Here is a 23,446-nt window from a genome sequence, read left to right as displayed (position 1 = left end):
AACTGCTGTTGGACTTTGTTTTTTTCACTTATAAGTAATTTTAAATTTGGCATATTCCTTGCCTCCTAGTAATGCTGATAGCATAGGTCATGTGAGGTTTAATTTGTGCTCCTTGAAAATCACTGCAGATGGTGAGCGCAGCCATGAAATTAAAAGATGCTTACTCCTTGGAAGGAAAGTTATGACCAACCTAGACAGCATATTAAAAAGCAGAGACATTACTTTGCCAACAAAGGTCCGTCTAGTTAAGGCTGTGGTTTTTCCAGTGGCCATGTATGGATGTGAGAGTTGGCCTATAAAGAAAGCTGAGCGCTGAAGAGCTGATGGTTTTGAACTGTGGTGTTGGAGAAGACTCTTGAGAGTCCCTTGGACTGCAAGGAGATCCAACCAGTCCATCCTAAAGGAGATCAGTCCTGGGTGTTCCTTGGAAGGACTGATGTTGAAGCTGAAACTCCAATACTTTGGCCACCTGATGCAAAGAGTTGACTCATTTGAAAAGACCCTGATGCTGGGAAAGACTGAGGGCAGGAGGAGAAGGGGATGACAGAGGATGAGATGGTTGGATGGTATCGCCGACTCGATGGACATGGATTTGGGTGGACTCTGGCAGTTGGTGATGGACAGGGAGGTCTGGTGTGCTGTGGTTCATGGGGTCACAAAGAGTTGGACACGACTGAGTGACTGAACTGAACTGAACTGATAACCTTATGATTTCTTAGGGGAGGATGTGTGAAGAGATGCAGATTCAAATGGATGCTATTATCCTTCCTACTCAGAAGCCTCTAGAATGGAATGATTTATTGACCTAACATCCTCATAATACCTATAAAATTTGTGTCATGAGATACTTGGAGGGAAATTAACATTATAGCAAAATTATGACTGACATAATAGCCTTCTTCTTATAACCATGAAAACAAAAATTCTTGGACTTGTATTATAGTTCTAATTATCTACTTTAAATAAGTGCAATATAGGAACAGGCATAGGGATCATGTGTTTCAACACTAGAAAGGATACCAAATAATTTTTTTATCATAAAGAATATTAGAGCAGGAAGAAAAGTTCAAGGACTAACCTAACCTGATATGTCATTCTACAGCTGAGGCTAAGAAAGATAGATTTTCCCTAGGTTACCCTGGGGGGCTGTGGTCCACTGGGATGTAAAGAGTTGGATACAACTGAAGTGACTCAGCACGCATCCACACCCGGAGAGTTACTATCGAGAATGGATCTGGGGCCAAGTCTCCTGTGGCTCCCTGTCCTCAGGGCCTCTTCCATTAAGTGGCCCCAACCCTGGTTCAGCTTTTCCTGTTGGGACACAAGAAATTAAATCAGTTGCCTGTGACTGTACATGTGGTTAAGTAACAAGTGCAGGTGCCAGGGAGACCAGGGGTCTTCGTCTATGGCACTCATTCACAGGCAGCATATGTTGCCTGGCTGCCTGCCTCCCTTTCTGCCCTCTCTCTTTCCTCAAACATGTCATGAACAACTGAACTACTTCAGATCAAATTACAGGGTTGTAGTGTTAACAAAGTATGGTCTGTTTTAAAGGGTGGACATGGCTCACAGTTTTTTGTTTTGGGGGGCTTTTTTTTTTTTTTTTCCCATGGGGGATCTTAATTTCCCACCAGGAATCACACTGGTGCCCCCTGCAGAGGCAATGCGGAGTCTTAGCCACTGAACACCAGGGAAGTCCACGGCTCCCAGTTTTGATGGTGTACTCAGGCTCAAGTCTATAGGCCTTCTCTTATAAGACAAAGGCTGACGGCTTGGCTCTCCCCCCATACCTCTAACGCAGCGGGAGGGCTCAGGCTAACTGAACCACCCAACTCCCGCCTGCTTGAAGGTCAGTGCCCGCTGCTGTGGTTTCCTGATTATCGACAAGAGGCTTCTCTGTCAAATTCTTCTTCAGGTGCTCTTGAAATGTGTACCTCGCGTACGCCAGGGTTGCCTCGTGTTGAATTTTCTTTGTCAGTGAAGGGCAGAATGTTCTCGTCTGCTGCGCCAACAGCACTTTCCCATATACACTCAGGGAAGGCTTTTCCTCCTCTCAGCAGGGCTCAAAAGTCTTGACTGGAGCACTTCAGAAATAGGCCTGCTTTATACTTTTACAAAAACAAGCAGAGTCTGGGCAATTCCTACTGTGGAATAGTACCGACGATCTTGAATTTTTTCCTAGCAAGCAGGTGGATGGTGCTCCCAGAGGGCAAATGGAGAGCACGCTGGTCCCCACTCAGTCAGGAGAGAGGGTGGCAGCCCCCGCTTGGTGAAATGAGAGGCTGGTGTTCAGGGGGAGAAAAGTCAGAGGGCAGGTGGGGGCGTGAGTAGGAGAGACGGAGCTCGGGGTGCTGTGATATGTCCACCCTACAGGCCTGCAAGAACGAAGTTCAATTTTCTATTTTTTTGTCTTGATGGAATATGGTGATAGTCCATATGTACATTCATAAAATAATTAAGTTAACATTAGAAATAGCCATGGAAAAATCTTGACCCTGGAATCACCTGGAACTCTGTCCTGAGTATGCTGTATTTATCAGGGTGCTATGGAGTTGCCCCAGAGGAGCCTCTGTACCTCATCTCCCTGGTGGAGCTGCCTGTTTGCACAGAATTGGGAAAGGCTGGGATTCTTTCTTCTGTTCAGGGTGGGCCTAGGAGAAAAGGGAGAGTTTGGCTTGTTCTGATAAGCCCTCATCAGGGATCACATTTGCTCAACCAGCGTGTGACGTGAAGGACAATAGAGCCTGGGAATTTCTTCTGTCCCTGTGCCTCCCCCATCCCTACCCCCTGCGCAAGCTCCTTCCCACCTTACCCGCGCCCCACCACACATACCCATCCTTCCTCCTTGGGGGTGAGAAAGAAAATGCAAACTGGACTTGTATTTTGATTCCTGAACCTATAAAGCTGTTTCAGCCACTTTTCTGGTAATCTCTCTAACATTGAATCCTTTCTTTCTCCTCTCTTCCTTACCATGGAAGAAGAAAACCAGACTTTGAAACCAGATAGACTGTGGGATGGCTGTGGCATCTTATTAAAACTCAGTGATGCAGTGTCCTCATCTATAAAATGGAGCTATGTTACTGTCCAGGTGGCTTTAAGGATTCATTTATATAATATATTGTGAGTGGTTAGGGTTAGTATACTGCTGGGCACACAGTAAGTTCCCAATAAATAGCATCTATTATTATAGCAGGTAATCTCTCTATGGTACCAAGAATTGTGTTTAGCATTAGGTGACCAAAAACTGGTAGAAATGATTATATTACTGATATTAATGGCTTTTGAGGAACCTCAAACTGAACCTACCTCCTGGGGAGGTCCTCTGGCCTTTTATGTTTTCTTTAAAGCACCTGACCAAATACTCTGGCAACAGGTGAGCAGTGTGATTCCGCAGAGGTGCAGCCTTGCCTTCAGCTACGTTATCCTGACGAGCCTGTGCATATTTGAAGTTTCACTTTAGAAAGCAAGAAACACGTCCTGGTGAACTAGGTTAACTTACATGGATAGACAAGACTTTCCCAAAGTCACACTGAGACTGAATTAGGTTAAGCATTTATTAACTACCTCGCCCTGTATCCAGCATGTCTCTCAGAGAGTTACCAGTCCAGTGTGAAGCCTTCAACCTTGCTTTTGTTTTGTTTTTTTATGTAAGAAAAAATGTGAAAAGCCAACAGGAGTAAAATATGGCGCTCTCAGGACTTCCTCTGGTGGTCCCATGGCTAAAACTCTGTCTGCCACAACAAACACGGGGGCACAGCCAATTATATAAATAAATAAGTATTTTTTAAAAATATGGTGCTCTCTTGGACTCTCTTTTTGACACTACCATTTGTGTAGCAGTGGAGAACTTGGGTTTGAATTCTGGCTCCCTGCTAACCCTGCCGTCTTGGGGAAGTCATTTCCCCTCCTAGGGATTCAGCTTACCTACCCATTTAATGGGTTACTAATATCTCTACTTGGGATTCCCTGGTGACCCAGCTGGTTCCATCTCTGGGCCGGGGAGATCCCCTGGAGGAGGAGACGGCAGCCCACTCTGGGGTTCTTGCCTGGAGAACCCCATGGACAGAGGGGCCTGGCGGGCTACAGTCCAGTGGCCCCAGAAGAGTTGTACCCGACTTAGCGACTAAACAACAACAAATACTTTCACTGAAGCGCTTGTAAGAATTATGTCGAGTAATTCACGGGAAGTGCGTCCAGTAGTGCCTGGCATTTAGTTCAGTCCGTGTTTGTTATTAGTTTTATCTCCTTCTTCCAGCGGTCTAAAGGATTTTCTTCGCGGTACCGTGACTGACTTGGGTGATCCAAGTCAGGGGAGCCCAGCCTGGCGCTAGAGCCCAATATGACCGGAAGGATGCTTTCAGACCTTGGGGCCTTTTTTTTTTTTTTGAAATGTTCTTTTCTCGCCCTCTCGGTTTCAGTACTCCGGATTTCCCACGGAAAGATCGGAATCAGATCACGAAAGCCAGTGGGGCGGCAGTCCCCTGACGGACGCGGCCTCCCCGCAGCTCCTGGACCCCGCGGACCGGCCGGGCTCCCAGCACGACGCGTCGTGCGCCTACAGGCAGTTCTCGGACCGCGGCTCCCTCTGCTACGGCTTCGCGCTCGACCACTCCAGGCTGGTGGAGGAGAGGCATTTCCACACCCAGGCCTGCGAGGGCGGCCGGTGTGAGGCAGGCAGGTACTTCCTGGGAGCGCCGCAGGCGGGGAGGGAGCCCTGGTGGGGCTCTCGCGCAGCCTTGCCCCTGACCAAGGCCTCGCCGGAGAGCAGAGAAGCCTATGAGAGCAGCATGCCTCACATCGCCTCGGTGCACAGGATCCACGGTAAGGGCGAGCTCCAGACTCCTGACGCGCAGCCTGGCATCTCTGGGCAGGGTTGTCTTAGTCTAGGTTGGACCCTGGAGTGAACCCCACCCAGTGAGCTTTCTCCTCGGAATTTACAAATCAGAAGCTCCAACCAGTGGGATCTTAAGAACCAAATCCGCTCTTTTGAAGAGTATTGATTTCGCTGATGTTTTCTTAATCCATTTATTTTGGACAGGCGAGTAAACACGATTCCCATTTTAACGTTAAAAAAAAAAGTAAAGAAATTAAGTTAAAATGAATTAAGTCTATTCCTACCTAGGTGTAGTCTGTATGCATTTAAATTTCTTCTGTATTCTGAGGCTTCAGATGTGGACAGGGAGTAGCTTGGGGCTCCTTTAGCAGGGTTTCTCAATGAGGACACTGTTGGTGGTGTTGGGGGTGGTGGGAGGCCTGCCTTTGTTTTATGGCCTATCACTCACTGTCACAGGTATCTTAACCTCCCTGGTCCTCCAGGCATTAAATGCTAGTAACTGCTCCCTTCACCCCATTACAGGAACCCACAGTCTCCTCTGTGAGTTGAGGATGGAGTGAGATGTGGAACCCACGGGGACTTTCACCTTGGGATTATTTCATGGCTTTGTGAACACATAGAAATGAGCGCTGCAGTTGAAACCTTTAGTGTTATTAATGCTCTTCTATGTCCATTTCAATGTAATCTGCTCAAGGAGACCTCATCCTGTCCATTCCAAGTTTGGCTCAGGCAGGTCTTGAAAACCCTCCCCATTTCGTTAAAAGGCAGTGACACTAAGATTGATCCGATGGCTATGGTATTTCTCTTCCTACTGTGTCTCTCAAATGAGAAATATGCTGGACATTGCAGTTCTCCCCATAAAAGTCTCCTGCAAATACCACCTGGGCACTGACTGTTTTCTATGAATGATTTTGCTTTGTTTCCATTTTTGCTTTTTATTTTTCTGCTTTTATTTTTAATTTCTCTAGTTTGGTAGCCTGGGAATGGAAATCCAGGGCAAAGGGTAATTGCTTGCCAAAGAATGGAAGTGAAGTGAGAATCCTGGCTTAACCCACATGGTCGTGAGGGAAATATTAGCTATAAAATAAGAAAAAAAGGGAAAAGGAAAGCAATGACTAGTGTGATCCTGGGCTTCTCTGCTGCATTAAGCAGTTTCAGCTTTCATATGTCCCTTTCTGCTTCTCTCTTTTTATATTGACTTCAGACTATTTGGAGAATAATGTAGTTTATGGAATAATGGTTTGGATGCACTCTTCGTCCATCTCTCTTCTTGTTTCAGAATAGGTTATTATTAACATTTAAAATGTTTATTTATTCTTCACTTTATTTTAGAAGCAATCTAAAATGCCAGAATTTCTATATGATTATGTATGTGTGAAACTGAGATTTTTTTTTTAACACTAGATTTAGGAAGACCATATTTATATTTTTGATAAAGATGATATATACGTATATGTATCTCCATTCAAACATACACACATACACATGTATGAATATGTGTAGATATTTTTAACCCTCAGATAGTTTAAAAACTAACATTAGAGGCTTTTTGTAACTCTACTTGAGATACATATAGCAATTTTAACATTTTAGGTGATTTAGTGGAAATGGAGAAAATAGTCTAGACTATATTATCCTCATCCTCAATCTTAATTGAAAGCATTTTCTAAGCATCAACAGAACACTCCTCTAGAAAATAACATAAACCAAATGTTGTGCATTTTCTTTATTATTTACAGTCAGACAGGTCCCAGGGATATTCATCCATGGACAAATATAAACATACCTTACTGTTTCACTCGTTGGTGTTCACAGCACACAAACAAAGTTTACCTTCTAGAAAACTTGTTGTAAACTTCATCTGCACTTAAAAGCCACTGAGAACCATGAATTCCAGGACAATATGTTGACACTCTGTCATGTGCACCTGTGTCTGTTTCAAATATTGGTGCATATATTAAAAACGAAAGATATAAGGTTTCTTATAATAGGGAAAATAAAAGTGAAAGTGAAAGTCGCTCAGTTGTGTCGGAGTCTTTGCGACCCATGTAGCCCTCCAGGCTCTTCTGTCCATGGAATTCTGGCAGAGATACTGGAGTGGGTTGCCATTTCCTTCTCCAAGGGAAAAGAAATTCACTTGCAATTTTGGGGGTGCATTTTGAGACCACTTACTTTTTTACTTTTTCTGGTTTCTAGGGCGAGGTCATTGGGATGAAGAGAGTGTGGTCAGTTCTCCAGACCCTGGGTCTGCCAGCGAATCAGGTGACCGATACCGCACTGAGCAGTTTCAGAGTAGCCCTCATGAACCTAGCAAAATCGAAACTCTGATAAGAGCCACCCAGCAAATGATTAAAGAAGAGGAGAACAGATTGCAGTTAAGGAAAGCGCCCCCAGACCAACTGGCTTCCATTAACGGAGCTGGGAAAAAACACTCCCTCTGTTTTGCAAGCTACCAGCAGCCCCCACCGACAGGGGACGTCTGCCACAGCTCGGCTCTTGCCAACACTTCACCATGTGACCACATCCAGCAGAGAGAGGGAAAGATGCTGAGCCCCCATGAAAATGACTACGACAACAGTCCCACAGCGCTGTCTCGGATAAGTAGTCCCAATTCGGATCGCATTTCCAAATCCAGTTTGATCCTAGCTAAAGATTATCTACATTCTGATATGTCTCCTCATCAGACACCAGGAGACCATCCTGCCATCTCTCCAAACTGCTTTGGCTCTCATCGGCAGTATTTTGACAAGCATGCTTACACATTAACTGGATATGCCCTGGAGCACTTATATGACAGCGAAACCATTAGGAACTATTCCTTGGGCTGTAACGGCTCACACTTTGATGTTACTTCCCATCTAAGGATGCAGCCGGATCCAGCACAGGGACATAAGGGAACATCTGTTATAATAACCAATGGAAGCTGATGTTTTTTCTAAAATATTTTGTTCTTTAAGGATCTCTGAAACATATTTATCATTTAATGCCCCATTACCAGCATTTACAATGCCACAGATTGTTAGAATGGATAATTTAAGTTACTGGGTATTTGACATGTGTTCTTGTGAAATCAAAGACAGAGCACTGGCATTCAGGGTTATACATAGATAATGGAGCTAAAGTGAATACACAGATTTGCCCCTCTATTTATATGGGAAACAGATTAGATTAAATTTTGAATTGAAAAATACTTGTGTAGATTAAGTGAGCATATATACCACATGAAAGGACAGATGGATGACAATGCCTTATAATGATCCAGTGAACTTCACACACACAGACCACGATCCACAATCTGCTGTGTATACTTTACATACAGAAACACTGACTGTATTTCATAAGTACACCCCAAGTGGGTAACTTTCCTTAACCCTAGCACATAGACCGTTGGAAAGAAATTTCTATTTCCAAAATAACTAAGAAAGAGGGAGATACATCTCATAAACTAGTTTTTCTTTGTGGTTTCAACCATCCAAATCATTTGGTTTAGGCATAAATTAAGGAAATGGCTCTGAATCTAATACAAGAATAAGTTTTCACCTGGTATCCATTATAAGCAATCAGGAAGTGTGATTTTGCACCTTACTTTTGAGTTCGACAAAGAACAGGATCACATGGACATAGCGTTATGGGTTTTTCTAAGTAAAAACACTGAGTGTTGGGACACACATCAAAAGCCTGGTGTGCCCAATTGGAAATAGGTGAGTAAAGATGGACAAGGCCAGAAGCAGAGAAAAATGAAATGATATCTCAAAACAAACAAGTGTCAGCATATGTAATCAACATATTGGGAGCTTATAAAACTAACCAAATAAAAACTCAAACTAATTCACCAGGAAAAAAGGCTGATAAGTGGAAAAAAATAAAAAGCCAACAGGAAAACTAAGGAAAACCAGTGAAGTAGTACGTGGCAGCCGTATAGCTGCTTGAAGTGTTTGAACACATGTCAATGCACAGATGTGCAAATGTGACACGTGGAAAGCCTCAGGAGAGAATCTAAGATAAAAGCGTGTGCTGATCGACAAGTGGCTAAGAGGGCAAGAGCAGTTCTCTGACTGAAGGAACAGGCAAAGTGTTCATTTTCCATATTGTTTGTAAACAGCGAAAACAAACTTGGTCTTAAGTTCATGTGATACAGTAGAAAGATGTGGGCTAGATGCCAAGATCTCTGAGTTCCAGCTCTGACCCTGCCTGTAACTTATTTTGGGAGCACTCACCATGCCTGGGCCCCAATTTCTTTTTCTGTATGACAGCTCTAAAGTTCCAAGGTTCTGTGGTTTGTTGGAACTGAACTTGTCAACCAGTTAATAACCATCTGATGTGAGTTGTCAAGGCTCATCTTTCTGGCTTTTCTGCACTCAGAGAGAGGTCTAGATGCTTTGAAGCTCAAGCAGGTGCATGGGCTCTTTTAGACATGTTATAGCTACAGTTAACTTATTAGTTCAGCCAAGGTATAGATGGTAGAAACTGAGGGAGAAGTAATATAAATAATATTTATTTAATACACCATTCTCTAGTAATCAAAGCAAAGTGACATAAATGATTAGAGGAATTTCATAGAAAATATTTCCTATGAGTCCCTTGCCTAAAACTCATGTGATATGGAAGGGGGTGGGGCGTATTGGAAGAACTTACTTATCATTCTGAAGGCAGAACATGACATTGAGCACTCAGGGATTGGTACTATATCTTCATCATTTAACATAGTTATTTGAAAGTCCAGAGGCAGGTGACAATCTGAATGATGGTAATCTGAGAGATGAATACTGTTTGTACATAAGAAAGGAGGCTACATAAAATTAAATCGTTCTTGGGTATGGCAGCAACATTTGTGCTGTAAATGAAAAAGGTGCAAGTGAGTGAGACAGTCAGTGTATACTTTCAAAAGTGTTCAAAGAATAATAAAAACTAAAAATTGAACTATACAAGCTCTGGAACACTTAAACTGAATTTTTGATCAATTTGCAACATGAAGTAAGGTTTTAGGAATGCTAAAGTTTTTGTTGAATTCTGTAAATGGACAAATGGTTCAAAGACACAGATAGCTCAAGAATATGGTGCATTTTGGAAAATAAATCTGTACAGGTGGGTGTTACTGATGGATACATGTTCTACCAAAAGTGTAAGGACAGATGTTATCAATATAAAAGGAATGGAATCTCAAGAATCAAGAAAAGTGAATTGATATGAAAGAAAACACTGTCAAAGAAATTTCAGTGGGATTTTTATATGAAAGAAAGTTAATTGATGAAAGAAAATATGAACTCTACAAATAGGGGGTAATCAGAAAGAGTAATGCACTTTAAAATGATTATAACTAATATTTTTTAGTGAAGACAGAATTAACTGAATTACATCTTGACTAAATTTTTGCTATATTGATCCAGTTTTACACAACCCATTTATATAATTTACAGGTCAATAATTTTATGGTAGCAGCTTTATAACATAATACCTATATGTGCATATGTATGTTCCCAGTTAAAACTAAACTTAAATTGGAATTAGTCTTAAAATTTGATTTTCATAATTTTGCTAAATGTTGAGAATTGGTTGAAATAGAGAAGTAAGATTTTTCTATCGCTTTGGGGATTCATAAAAATGTGTTATATCCAATTACTAGTACATATGTAGCAGTTCATTAGATACAAACCTCACGCTTTCTAGTAATGGTAGGAGTATGTTTATTTCCCATTTTACTTGTCTGCCTACCTAACTTAAAGATTTGTATGACCAAAGAAATAAATGAATATTTCCCCATCTTCCTTGGGAAAATTTAGTTAAAACTATTATTGAGAATATACAGATTTGGCGTATTATTTTTGGATGCATAATATTAATATCCCAGTCACTACAGGTCAGACATTTAGATGTGTTACACAGGTTTTTTGACATAGTATGCTGAATATAATGGGTTGGCTTTTTCTAAACTGTAGTTGCCTGACATAGGATAATATGACACAGGGCTGGTGTGACACTCAATATGAAAGACAGGATGCAATAAAAGATTTGCCTTCAGTATTTATACAGAAAACTCATCTATTCTTTCTTGATTGTATTTTATAAGGCTAGAATATTTCCACTGGGCACTATTCTTAATTCTTGGTACACCCTGCTGCCACATGCTGCCTCTGGGCAGAGAATTCCACTTAAACTAGACTTTAATGGGCTCTTCTAGAAGAGGATAATATCCTTCATTTTTTTGTCTCTTTTAATGGGGAATGAGAATCAATTCAATAAAAGATCATTTGGAAAATATGCATGGACATTTTAAAATAAAATGAGAGGAATTTTTTTCCCCAAGACCTAGACCAAATAAGTTTGATAGAAGACGCTACAGCTAAGGAGACCTTCTGAGTGCAGATATGATATTTTGTAGCTCTCTCTTTCTTTCAAGAACTGAATGTTACTAAAATACTCTGTGCAGTTCTATTAGTGCTAGTAGCATTTGGAAGTTACACAGTGAACACTGATATTTGGAAAATTGAGAATTTGGCTATTTGGGGGTCACTTACCTAGGCCAGTGGAAGAGCTTACATTTCCATGTGCTGTTTTTGATTTAAAAGTTTTAGTGCCCAGATTTGGTTCCTTCATTCACTCAGATTACAGGACAGAAAGATACATCTTGTTTTCGGAATAATTTAATAACAGTTGTGAATCCTGTGGTTCTCCAAATAAGTGATTCAACTTTCATGTCAGTGTCAGCTTTTGTGAATAAGAATTTGACAGCAAAATCGATTGGTTAGTTCTTACTGGGAAATGCATTGTAGATAAAACATTCATTTTCCTGCTAAATGTCAAATGAATGACAGAACAGCTATGGACACATGCATAGAAAATATTCTTGGGGAGGGCAATTTTTGTGTGGGGCTCATTTCTTGTGCACAAGAGTTCTACGGGTAATGCTGAATTTGAAAAGTGAGATTGTGCTCATATCCAAATAGGGGTTTGCTCAGAGTTCCTTCTCTAGGACAGTATGTAGAAAGGCTGTGTACGTGTGTATATACATATACACACAAACACAAGTGTAAAACAAGTAACAAGATTCTATTCTGCTGTGCTCCTGAAAAACTGATGGTTCACATGAGAAATTCTAATGAATAATTTAATACCAGACTTTATCATTTTATTTATTGCAGTTTTGCTGCATGGGACTTTGCTTTCATAAGCCTATATAGTGGAGAGTTTGACCTAATTTTCTGATCTGGAACACATTTAATCACATTTGAATTTGCACCCAACAACTCTGGTGTGTTTACATTTCAAAAGAACTAAAATTGGCGTGGAAAAAATTTTAGAAATACTGTAACTTTTTTTTCCATTATTTTTCCCCAAAGGGAAACATTTCAAAAAGTGAAACATATGAGTAGGCACTTCAAAGAAGAGATAAAATATTTTGTTTGTTTTTTGACTGACACGCTATAAAAAGGATTATATTTGTGAAAGAAGATACTGATTGCCAATATTTCAAATACCATCTTGCAATGTATAGTTTTTAGTGACATCGTAGTATAAGTCTGTAATTTGAACTTTTACTTTGGAATGTAAAGTAGAAAATATTAGCTATGTCAATGATATCTTGCAAAGTGTTCCCATTTATAATTATTTATATTGTAAATAGCTTTCTGAAGTAAATTCGAAGTTAATGTGCATAAAATGTATTTATTATGTGAGGAATTTTTTGGTTTAAAATATAGTTATCAATATGCAATTTGAGTCTGAACTATTCATTGAAAGAAAAATTTCTGTAGGACAAAACAGACCGCCAGCAAGAAGACTAGCAATGTAAAAAATAAAGATTGTTTTAGCACTAGATTCTCATGGAATGCGTCTCACACACACACACACACACACACACACACAGACACACACACACACAGTTTAAGAGAGCTAGCAATAGAAACTTAAACATATGCACAGTAATTATTAAGTAATGGATCTGATTTTCATTAGATATTGGAAAAGGTTTTCTCAATTTTTTTTATTAGAACATCTTAAGTGGGACTATTTTGATCTCCACTTTGCTAAAATAAAGTGAGAAATTTCAAAGTATAGGTTACATGTTTAATGTCCAAGGAGGGAAAATAAAACCTATAATATTGAGATTATCTAGTTTGCTATAATTTAAAAACATTAAAAATGTGGTTTGAATAATTTTTCTTTTGAAACCCAAGGTATTTTTAAAATTTAGAAATTAAAGTCAAACAAACAAAAAAGATTGCCAGGTGATTCTCTCTTTTTCTCATTTTCATAGCACCCAGTGTGGTGTTTTTCCCCTTCCAGGGAATTTTAATTTACCTTGATGTATTCCAGAAATGGTGCTTCCCTGGTGGCACAGGGGTCAAGAATCTGCCTGCAATGCATGAACTGCAGGAGACACAGGTTCGATCCATGGGGCAGGAAGATCCCCCTGAGGAGGGCATAGCAATCCACTCCAGTAATCTTGCTTGGAGAATCCCATGGACAGAGGAGCCTGGTGGGGTCACAAAGAGTCGGACACGAGTGAGTAACTGAGCAAGCACCCATGCATTCCAGAAACGGTCAACTGTTAGACAGCTCAACAAACCTGCATGATATATTTTTAATTCAATGGAAATAGTACTTCTATTTCACAAAGCTTTTTGACAAAGCACCACAAAATATCATTGCCATTAACACAAACAGCATTTATCAGGTATTTGTCTACATGATTCTTTCAGTACTTGTTTTAGTGCTTCCATTTCTGAAAATCAAATTGTTTTCACTTACTTGATGTTTCAAAATAACTTGGACATCCAATTTAATTCACAACACTTATGGAATCCGTGTTATATGCCCCACATAGGATAGACACCAGAATCTTTCTCCGTGTAGGACCTTCTAGAAAAGCACATGGAGAGGGTTTTTGATTTTCCTTATGTGCTTTGAAAGTGTAAATTCCTTAGCTCATCATAAAAATGACAAGCATTTATTGAATCATCATGTGCCAGGCATTGAACCCAGCTCAGATTATCATTGGAGTCTGAATGGAGACCGTCAGAAATGCCAATGCACTCGATCTCGCTGATGAGGAAAGTGAGACAGAGTGACTCAGAAACTCAGTGACACAGCTAAGGAAGTGAGTGGTGGAGGTGAGAGTAGAAAAACCCGGCAGGTTTACTCCAAAACGCTACCTTACGTTTATCTGCTTTGTGTATATAAATAAATAAGTGAAAGAAAGTATGGTCTAAATGGTGGTTGCATAAAATAGCTCCTTCAGCCCAGTGAGTGGTGACTCCAGTAACCGGATGCGTGGTCTTCGGGTTGTACTAAGGTCATTCTCCATTATCACACTGACATGTGATGACTGGTCCTAGGCAGACAGAGGCCAAGCCTGCTACATCCTTGCATGATATTTTGCCTTCCTGCTAAGTGAGTCTTCTGATGCTTCTTTTAAATGAATGTGATCCCAAGAAAAGTCTAGGGCTTAAACAAGCTCCAGGCAAAATTATTCTATCAGGATCTCCATAATGTTTGAAAAAAAAAATGTTGAGACTCTCTCAATTAACAAAAATACAAGTGAGTTAAGCAGTAAGTATAAACTACCTATTTTTTTCAACCAACATATTCAAGATATGAGCCAGAACAAAAAGTATGACTTTATCATGATTGCCATTAAATATTGTTTTGCTTCATGGAAAAATTTCCTTCCTCTTTGGATAAAGACCAACCAAAAACCCACTCCACCAAGAACCTGTGTGTGTCAGTATTATCTGTATTATTTAAGGGCCTGCTTTCAAGGATACCCTTCAGGGAGAGCTTAGAGGGCTATTGCAACTCCCACATTATATATTTTCCCCATACAAGGGAAAACTGCCCAAAAGCTTTCTGACAGTAAGACTGTCCCTCAGGACACAGATGATTCCTGTAAGATGTCCTTAAGCAATGACACGCTTCCGGCATCAGTCTGTCTCTGGTTCCCTCTGTGATGGTGATAATTCCTGGGTGCCAGCAACCCCAGCAGCCTGTCCAGCCGCCCCTGGTCCCTGGCCTCAGCCTCACAGTGTCAGGAAGGTCGATCCTCTGTAGCATTTCTTGGCCTTTTCATAATTACGCTTTATAACTTAATATGTGCCGTATTTACCAGTGGAATTAGATCCAGGGTGGGAGAAATGTAAACCAGCCCGTGCTTTGGGAGTTTGTAAATAATCTGCTTTGTTCAGTTTTCCCCAGGTCAGGCTCCTGTGTGGGGAGTAATTCCATATGGGAATCTGCCTTGAGTGCCATCTAAGTAAACCTTAAAGGGAATCTTGGCAGAATCTCCCAAGCCATAAGGAAATCATTCTCAGTATCTGGTGAGGATTTTCTGATAGCTTTGTATTTTATGTATATATGTATTTTTTTTAAAAGTTGAATCTGAAGACTCTTCTTATGGGTAAGATCTCTAGAGTTCACTTAGGAATGGGGAATTGAGATTGAATGTTGAGAATTGAGAATAATCATCCAGAAAATAACTGAAGTTCATTATTCAGTGAACTTCTACATTTCTAATTTCAACCTCAGTCCTTGTGTTAGTCACACGCCCTATTAATTAGGCTAGATACTGGGTTTGCTCATGGTGTGATGCTAAACCTATTTTTACATTTAAAAAGTCAGAGACACCCTATTAATAAACATTTACAATTCTGTTACAAAATGAAAGGTTATCAATAGTTAAGAAATTTTTTCTCCCAGGGTGAGAGAAGTGGTGGGAAAACGAGCAAGTCTTCACACTGCTTAAATTCTTCTCTCATTCACCTGTGTACCTTGTTAGTACTCACATCTGTTAATACCCCATATAATTAGTCCTGATTTTTTTTTCTGCATGAATTAAAATATGTAGAAAGTATCTTTTTATGTAAGAGGCAGAATTTTATTTTTGAAATTCATTTTGCTTTCATAGACTTTGCTGTTGCTCCACTTCATGTCCTCAAAATGAAATAAGATGGTTAGAGGCTTCAATCACTTTTTGAGGTTCCCTTTGGTTGATTTATGGCCAGGTCTCCTTCTTTAGGGGCTGCCCTGGTGGCTCAGCAGTAAAGAATCTGCCTGCAATGCAGCAGTTGCAGGAGATGCAAGTTCAATCCCTGGGTTGGGAAGATCCCTCGGAGGAGGAAATGACAACCCACTCCAGTATTCTTGCCTGGAGAACTCCATGAACAGAGGAGCCTGGTGGGCTACAGTCCATAAGTCACAAAGAGTCAAACACAACTGTAGCAACTTAGCACACTTGCACACTCCTTCTTCAGAGATTGTCACATTGTATTATTCCAAATTTTTACTCTTTTCTCAAGCTCCCCTCATCCTGCAGATGCATGTCGTTCCACTTCAGTGACCGTCTCTAAATGAGGACTTAAAAAACATGTATATATAACTCTCACACCTGCAAAAGTTAATGGTAACTTCTTGCCATTCAGTGTATGGCATTTTGGTGGCTCAGACAGTAAAGAATCTGCCTGCAATTCAGGAGACCCAGGTTCGATCCCTGGGTTAGGAAGATCCCCTGGAGAAGGGAATGGCAACCCACTCCAGTATTCTTGCCTGGAGAATTCCATGGACAGAGGAGCCTGGCGGTCTACAGTCCATGGATTCCCAGGGTTGGACATGACTGAGTAACTAACTTTCACTTTCACTGTCTTGCCATTCAGTATGTGATATTTTGTCAATGCAGGAGATTGAGATCAGGCATGAAAATTTGTCCCTGTGTCTTAAAGTCCTGAAGTCTCTCTTTGGACAGTTGCAGCCTTCAGTCCCTCCATGGCTGTCTTCATGGACTTGCCTCATTGTCTTCCTCTCTTTCCCGACTCCTATCATTGCCTCCCCAGGATGTTTAATTGTGTGCTAGTGTTTGCTTGAGCCATATTTAGGTACATACCTACACACACATGTGCACGCGCGTACACACACACACACACACACACACACACGGTCTCCCAGATGAGGCCAGCCTTCAGTTCATCAAGCCTGTTTATTGCTCAGCTACTCTTAACTCAGGGCTTCCCTGGTGGCTCAGTGGTAAAGAATGCACCTGCTAATTCAGGAGACTCTGGTTTGATCCCTTGATCAGGAAGATTCCCTGGAGAAGGAAATGGCAACCCACTCCAGTGTTTTTACTTGGGGAATCCTGTGGACAGAGGAGCCTGGTGGGCTACAGTCCATGGGGGTTGCAAAGAGTCAGACATGACTTAGCAACACAACAACTCTTAGTCCTCACGGCTGCTGCTTTGAATCCTGAGAACGATTGAAATTCCACTCTGAGTTGCAGACTAGGTGTTCTGTAGTTCTTGATTTCTTGAAATATCTTAGTATCTCTCCCCAACATCTCAAAATAGATGAGTCTTTGCCTGCTTATCTCATGAACCAGGTGCCTTCCTGTGTCAAATGGGGATTCTGGGCTCTGCATCTGGGCTCTATATCTGGGCTCTGGGCTGTGGTGGATATTTGATGAGACAATGCCCTCTGTGGACAGCAAGTGCATGATAGAGGTTGGCATTTAGCATCTGAGCCTCTGAAAATATGGTTCTGCAGTTTTCCACATTCCCCTCATTTGTCATCCTGTCAGCATTCACCTAATGGGTACCAAGTGGCTCCAGGGATGATATGTAGCTCGCTACTGGGAACACAGACAAAACCCCTGTGGCCCCAGAGTCAAGAGCTCCACGCTGGGGGTGGGAGAGGTGAGAGAGAACCCGGATGCCCTTCCGCTCCACTTTCGCCCCGTGCTGCCCCTCCTCGGATGCCCACCTCTCCTGACCACCCCTTACTGACCCACTTTTATTTTTTTCTGAACTCCCCGTGTTGACGTCCTCACCAGCTTGGCAGCGGATGTTCTCTAACGCGCTTGTCGGGGCCCTTCCATTAGCAGGAAATGCCCTCATCTCAGGGACCCTGCCCGGCCTTCCGTCCCTGCAGCCCCAGCCCCCAGCACAGCCCCGCGCATGGCAGAAACAGTAGGTGCCTGCTCGCCTGCACGCTCCCGCCCCAAAGACGGTGCTGTTACTGCCGGTTATTTCATCTCGCTCTACAGTCAGTGTTACTTACCTTCCTGTGGCTTGTGGATCCTGAATGCTCTCAACATTGTGATTGCTTCATGTTCTCTTTATGGGGGAAGGGTTGCAACTTGCTTTCAATCTTCTGATTTTGAGACCTGAGGTCTCACGTGTGTAAGTGATGTTCCCCTGTTACTTGTATGCCGGAGGAGATGACATCTATGTGACGCTTTGGGGGCAGTTCCTGACGTCTGTCAGTATGAGCATGTCTGTGTCTCCCGCCTCTGCTTGCCTCTCAAACCCACCCTGCCTCCTAACTTGCCCAGTCCTCTTGCTACACGTCTGATGCATATTCCAGATCTCTAAGTTTGTTACATGACACAGATTCACTTTTAAGAACACTTTCCCCAAATCTTAGCTTGTCCCTGTGTGAGATACTACCACAAATTTGACTGTTCCTTTCTTTTCCAAATCCCTCTCCTTCCCCTCAAACTTGCCTCCTTCATTCTATACATTTCTTTTACCCTTGACAAGATCTTTCCCCAGAATTTATGCCATTCGTGCCCTTTAAAAGGCCTTTTGTGTTCCTATTGGCCGCCGTGTGTGTTAGTCAGTTGTGTCTGACTCTTTGTGACCCCATGGACTCTAGCCCACCAGGCTTCTTTGTCCCTGGAATTCTCCAGGCAAGAATACTGGAGTGGGTCGCTATTTCCTTCTCCAGGGGATCTTCCCGATCCAGGCATCGAATCTGGGTCTCCTGCATTGCGAGCAGATGCTTTACCGTTTGCGACACCTAGGAAGTTGTAAATCTCTGAACTTGTCACACTAGGTGCTTCACAACGGAGCCCCAGACTACCTCCTTGCTCTTTTTTCCGTCTGTTCCCCCAGACCTCCTAGGTTTCCACTGCACTGGTTTTTCCGTCTTCCTGGAACACGTCATGGCTTGCCCTTTCCTACATCTTGGCACAGGAGGTTCTCTTCTGAAATGCTCCATACCCATTGTTTGTTGAGAAAGTTCCTCTTCACCCTTCATGGCGCAGGGTTCTCAAGTGACGCCTGAAACCTGACTACTCCCCCAGGGATGTTTTACGCTTCCTTTCTGGGCTCTCAGTCTATTTGGTTCATATTTCTGTTATCAAGTTTATCAAGTGTACAGTGAGTTTTAGTTGTGCTTTATAACCACAAAAACAATAGGTGAGTTAAAAATTGACACAATACATAAATGTATTTAGTAATGAGAATGCAAACAATTTTTTTTATCTCTTTTTTTCATTTAATGATGTATCATGGGCAACCTTTTACATCAGTTTCTATATATCTTTAATTCTCTTTAATGGATATACTATATATTATAGTATGGATGTGCCATGGTTTACTTTTCTATTCCCCTTTTGATAGACATCTGCTTCTTCCTAATTTTTGTTTACTATTTTACATTACATATATATAATATACAGTTAATATCTGCAAAAAGATCCTTTTGCATCTGTGACTGGCTTTCAGTAGAATAGATTTCTAGAAGTAAAATTGCTGGGTCGAAGAGTATCTTTAATTTTGAGGACTATCCATTTGCCTTCCAAAGACAGTGTAAAAGTGGACTCTCCCCCATATAGTATATGAGACCATATTCTTGTCCTTTAACAGTTTCCTATCTTGTTTCATGTGGTCTTGTGTATTTCATGATTTTATTCCCAGGTTCTCAATAATTTTGTGAGCTATTAATATGTGGACATTACTCTATAACTTTTTTCCTAATTTTGAATTGATAGCATATAGGAAAGTGCTAACTTTTGTATATATATCTCATACCAATGATCTTTTAGTGTTTACTCATGTCTAATAGTTTTCAGTTGATCCCTTTGGATTTTCTGGGTAAATAATAATATTTATTTTCTAATATTTGCAATTCTTTTTAAAAATCTCTGTATTAATAAGTTTTAAACATCAATAATAGACATTTAATTTCATCAAATGCCATTTTGGCACCAAGATGATAGTACATTTCTTTCCTAATTTCCTAAGTTGAAAGATTCTTTCCTAATGTGGAAATATCTTTGCCCTCCTGGCCGAAACCTGCTCCATCAGATTATTCTTTTAATATACATCTGTATTCAGTGTGCTAATGTTAACCTCAGACCTTTCTCTATTTTTTCAATTGTAGTCATTCTCTTATATTTGCCCCTATTTGAATATGGGCTTATTGAGGACAGCAAGCATATATTGTTCAACTGTAAATGCCCCTAACCTCACATAACACCCAGTTACATACTAGATACTAAAACAATGCCAATATTTGTGTTCTGAATACCTGCATTCAAATCCCAGTTCTGCTGCTTACTAATGATGTGGACAGGTCATTTAATATCAGTCTGTTTTGCCATTTGTGAAATATAGTATTATTTCCTTAAGGGGTCTGTATAAAGACTAAATAAAAGAATATATGTAAAGCATATATTACAGTGTTTAGAGCATAGAAAGTAATTAAGTTTCTCCCTTTGTTTTCCCCTTGATATAGAAAAATAAGCTGAATTTATCTGTCATGGGAAAGTTACCCAGGCAACCAAAAATTTTTTAACAGATAAAATTATTGGTGACTGAACTTCTACATTCTCACCACAAAATGAGCAGATTGGTGTCCGCCTTCTTTTGATCACTGTCACCAAATAAGCACTGTTTAAGCAGCTCATAATTACAGCTTGAGAAAATTAATATAATATAGATGCCAGAGGCCAATTAGTAAAAAAATTTATGTTGAAATTATAGTTTATTATTTCATGTTTTCTAATTTAATCATGTGTGTACACCTGCCACATATCTTTAAAAATTTCTGTCTGTCCACATTAGAACCTGAAATAATAGAATTGATGCTGATTTAAGTCACCAGTTTAACAGTAAGCATGAGAATCTTGTGATGAGATTGGCTTCTTTTGAGGTTTTTATTTTTTCAGAAAAAGAAAAAAGAGAAACTAGACTGTATAAACCTGAACCTCCCTCCACCAAACTGAAATATCAATGTTTTCTCATATACAGGAGAATAAATTCTATTGCCTATGCATGAAGTTGAATCAATGCCTCGGTAAAACCTTCTCGTGTCATTTTGCTGAATGGTTTCAAATTGGAATACAAAGCCCAGATGAAACTAAGATGAGATGGTAGCAATTGTGACAGGGCTATTAGGAAAAGCTGCTGATTGAAATCAATACCTCAAGACCTGGAATTTGAAAAGACCATTTCTGAGACCTGAGAGGGTCACTGAATAGAAGTGTCAGTTGATGGTATTCAGACCATGCAATTGCTTTCACCAAGGTGCCTCTGTGTTTACTTAAGTGACTTGTGGTAGCTGGTGGCTGAGCATACATTGAGAGAGTCTCCCTCCATTCAGGCTCAGGGGACGAGGAGACTGGAGGGGACATTGTCTGGAGTCTAAATGAGTAAGTCCAAGTGTGCTATATTGGAAGAAATGAATTGAACTGGATTTTCCTTTTCATTTATCCCCTGGAAAGTAGATTCTGTGAAGGATGCAAAGAATATAAATCTTTTAAATATTAAAAATATTAGTGCACCCCAAAGCTTGCACTATTTATTTCAGACCAAATCCTATTTGATAAATTATAACTGATCAGAAAATATTCATTTGCACTGATCTCTGCTAAAGTGTTTCATTTTTCTCCAAGGAGGCATTTCCTTTTTATTGAGATGTGTGTGTGTGTGTGTGTGTATGTGTGTGCGGTGCCCTGGGGTGTAGGGTAACACAGAGGCTACTCACACAGTTCAAACTGCTTTATATAGAAGTTGCCAGATCACTAATTACACTAAGATTTGAGATGATGTTGTGGGGAGAAATGCAGTTTAATGAAGCTATTACCCTTTTAGGTTTCTTTAATTAGGCATTATATTTCAAATTTTAAATTATAGGGAAGTTTGTCTTTTTTTGTGCATCAAAGTGAGTAAATCATTTTAGTGTCTTTAGCACATGTGGTGTATCTTAATTATTAATCTTATTCACTAAGTTTAGGATTGCTCATTGAAATGAAATCGAACACTTCAAGCACTCTGAACCCAGCTTTTCACTTTCCCATCAGCCCACGGGACTGTCCCAGACTCGTGTGGGTGTCAAAGGTACCGGTGACCGTCAGGTACGGGAATAACAATCCTCAGCCACATATCTGGACTCTGTCACACAGCTGCAGAGCTGGGCATGGACTCCAGAACCATAAACATGGCCAAATGGGATGTAAATTAAGCTTTGGAATCTGAATCAAGGCTTTAAAAAGTCAGAAGAACAGTTGGGAAGGTCACACAGCTGCATCAACTGCTCCGGTGTTGTCAGGACCTGTTTAAGACTGGGATCTTGTTGCTGCTACTGTCCTGAGAAATTCTTCTAGCTGACAGGCTGTGAGCACAGCGGCTGGGGATGAAGCAGCCAGGGCTGGGGGGCTGGGGAGCATTATGAGGAAACCAGTCACAGAGGTTGTAGGTGGTCCAACTATGGACTGTGTTCTAACACATCTGACCTGGAATCAGAATCTGATTGTTGGACATTTTCATTACATGGTTATGATAGCTACTGAAACTGTACAAGAGTCATCTACTAGGTCCTTTTAGAAAAAAAAAAATGAGTTGATGAGACAGGTTAAGCCTAACTGGAGAAATTTTCTGCCATTTCTGGCAGAAAACTCATAAAAGCAAGCATTTTAAGAACTCATAAAACCAAGCATTTTAAATGTGATCTCAAAGCCAAAGTTTTGCTATTCTGCATTCTGTCTCACCAGCAATATGACCTTGAGCAACTTGATCTAAGTCTCAATATCTTTGACCATAAAACAGGGGATAAAATGGAGGATAAAACCTACTTTTTAAAAGGTTGATGAAAGGATTAAAAAAGTAATGTTTTTAAAGCATACGAGCATCATACTTAGGATATAACTAGCTCAGAATTCAAATATTATTTGTTATAATAAGTGCTATGATTTTTATAATCACTATTGTTTTGATACTGTTCTTTGAGCTAAATTCTGTAACTTTTGTTTCTAAGGATTAAACTGAAGTCAGAATTAATATTTATGAATTTTTTTTGTTCTGGGATTTTTTTTCAAAGGATGTTGCATCTCATCAAAAGCATTCTTTACAAAAAGAAAAAAAAACTGTTGGAATGTATGTGATAGTTTTATTTTTATTGCAGTTCTTTAGTGGAATTCCAATATTATTCAGCATGTTTTATGTTTACAGAATTATTTAGGGTATAATCAAGAATACCATAATACTGTCTTCATAAATGGGCACTGTTTTAAAAACCAGGCATAATTAGCAGGAAGATATTCATAGTGTAGGTCTGACATTATTATGACTTCAATATAAATTCCACTAGGTGGAGAAGACCCAGAGAAAGAAGGCTACAGATTTATCATGGTATGATGCATTTGCAATATGGATTGTACTTATCTTTTTATTTGCCACAGACAATGTAAATTAGGAACATCTGAACAAAGATTCAAATAATTTAGCATCTGTAGCCCACTATAAAATATGCTGTTCTAAAAAAAAAAAAAAATATGCTGTTCTGATGTCTAGAGTAGAAACAGAAATTTGCTGTTTTCTTACCCTACTGATATGGTGATTTGAGTTC

General features: G+C 40.4%; 1 protein-coding gene across 2 annotated transcripts in view; it reads left to right on the top strand.

The window, feature by feature from the left end:
- SIM1 (SIM bHLH transcription factor 1) overlaps nt 1-12,545 on the top strand; it is a 74,213-nt gene extending 61,668 nt beyond the window's left edge. For both annotated transcript variants that reach the window (XM_043439646.1, XM_043439647.1), the window contains 2 exons: nt 4,419-4,821; nt 7,031-12,545. In XM_043439646.1, coding sequence (XP_043295581.1) covers nt 4,419-4,821; nt 7,031-7,761 — 1,134 coding nt within the window. In that variant the 3' untranslated portion in view covers nt 7,762-12,545. The remainder of the gene's footprint in view (nt 1-4,418; nt 4,822-7,030) is intronic.
- Nucleotides 12,546-23,446: the final 10,901 nt, after the last annotated feature.

The sequence above is a fragment of the Cervus canadensis genome, chromosome 20 (genome assembly GCF_019320065.1).
Source record: "Cervus canadensis isolate Bull #8, Minnesota chromosome 20, ASM1932006v1, whole genome shotgun sequence".
NCBI classification, from domain to species: Eukaryota; Metazoa; Chordata; class Mammalia; order Artiodactyla; family Cervidae; genus Cervus; species Cervus canadensis.
This window is presented reverse-complemented; position numbering and strand designations above follow the sequence as displayed.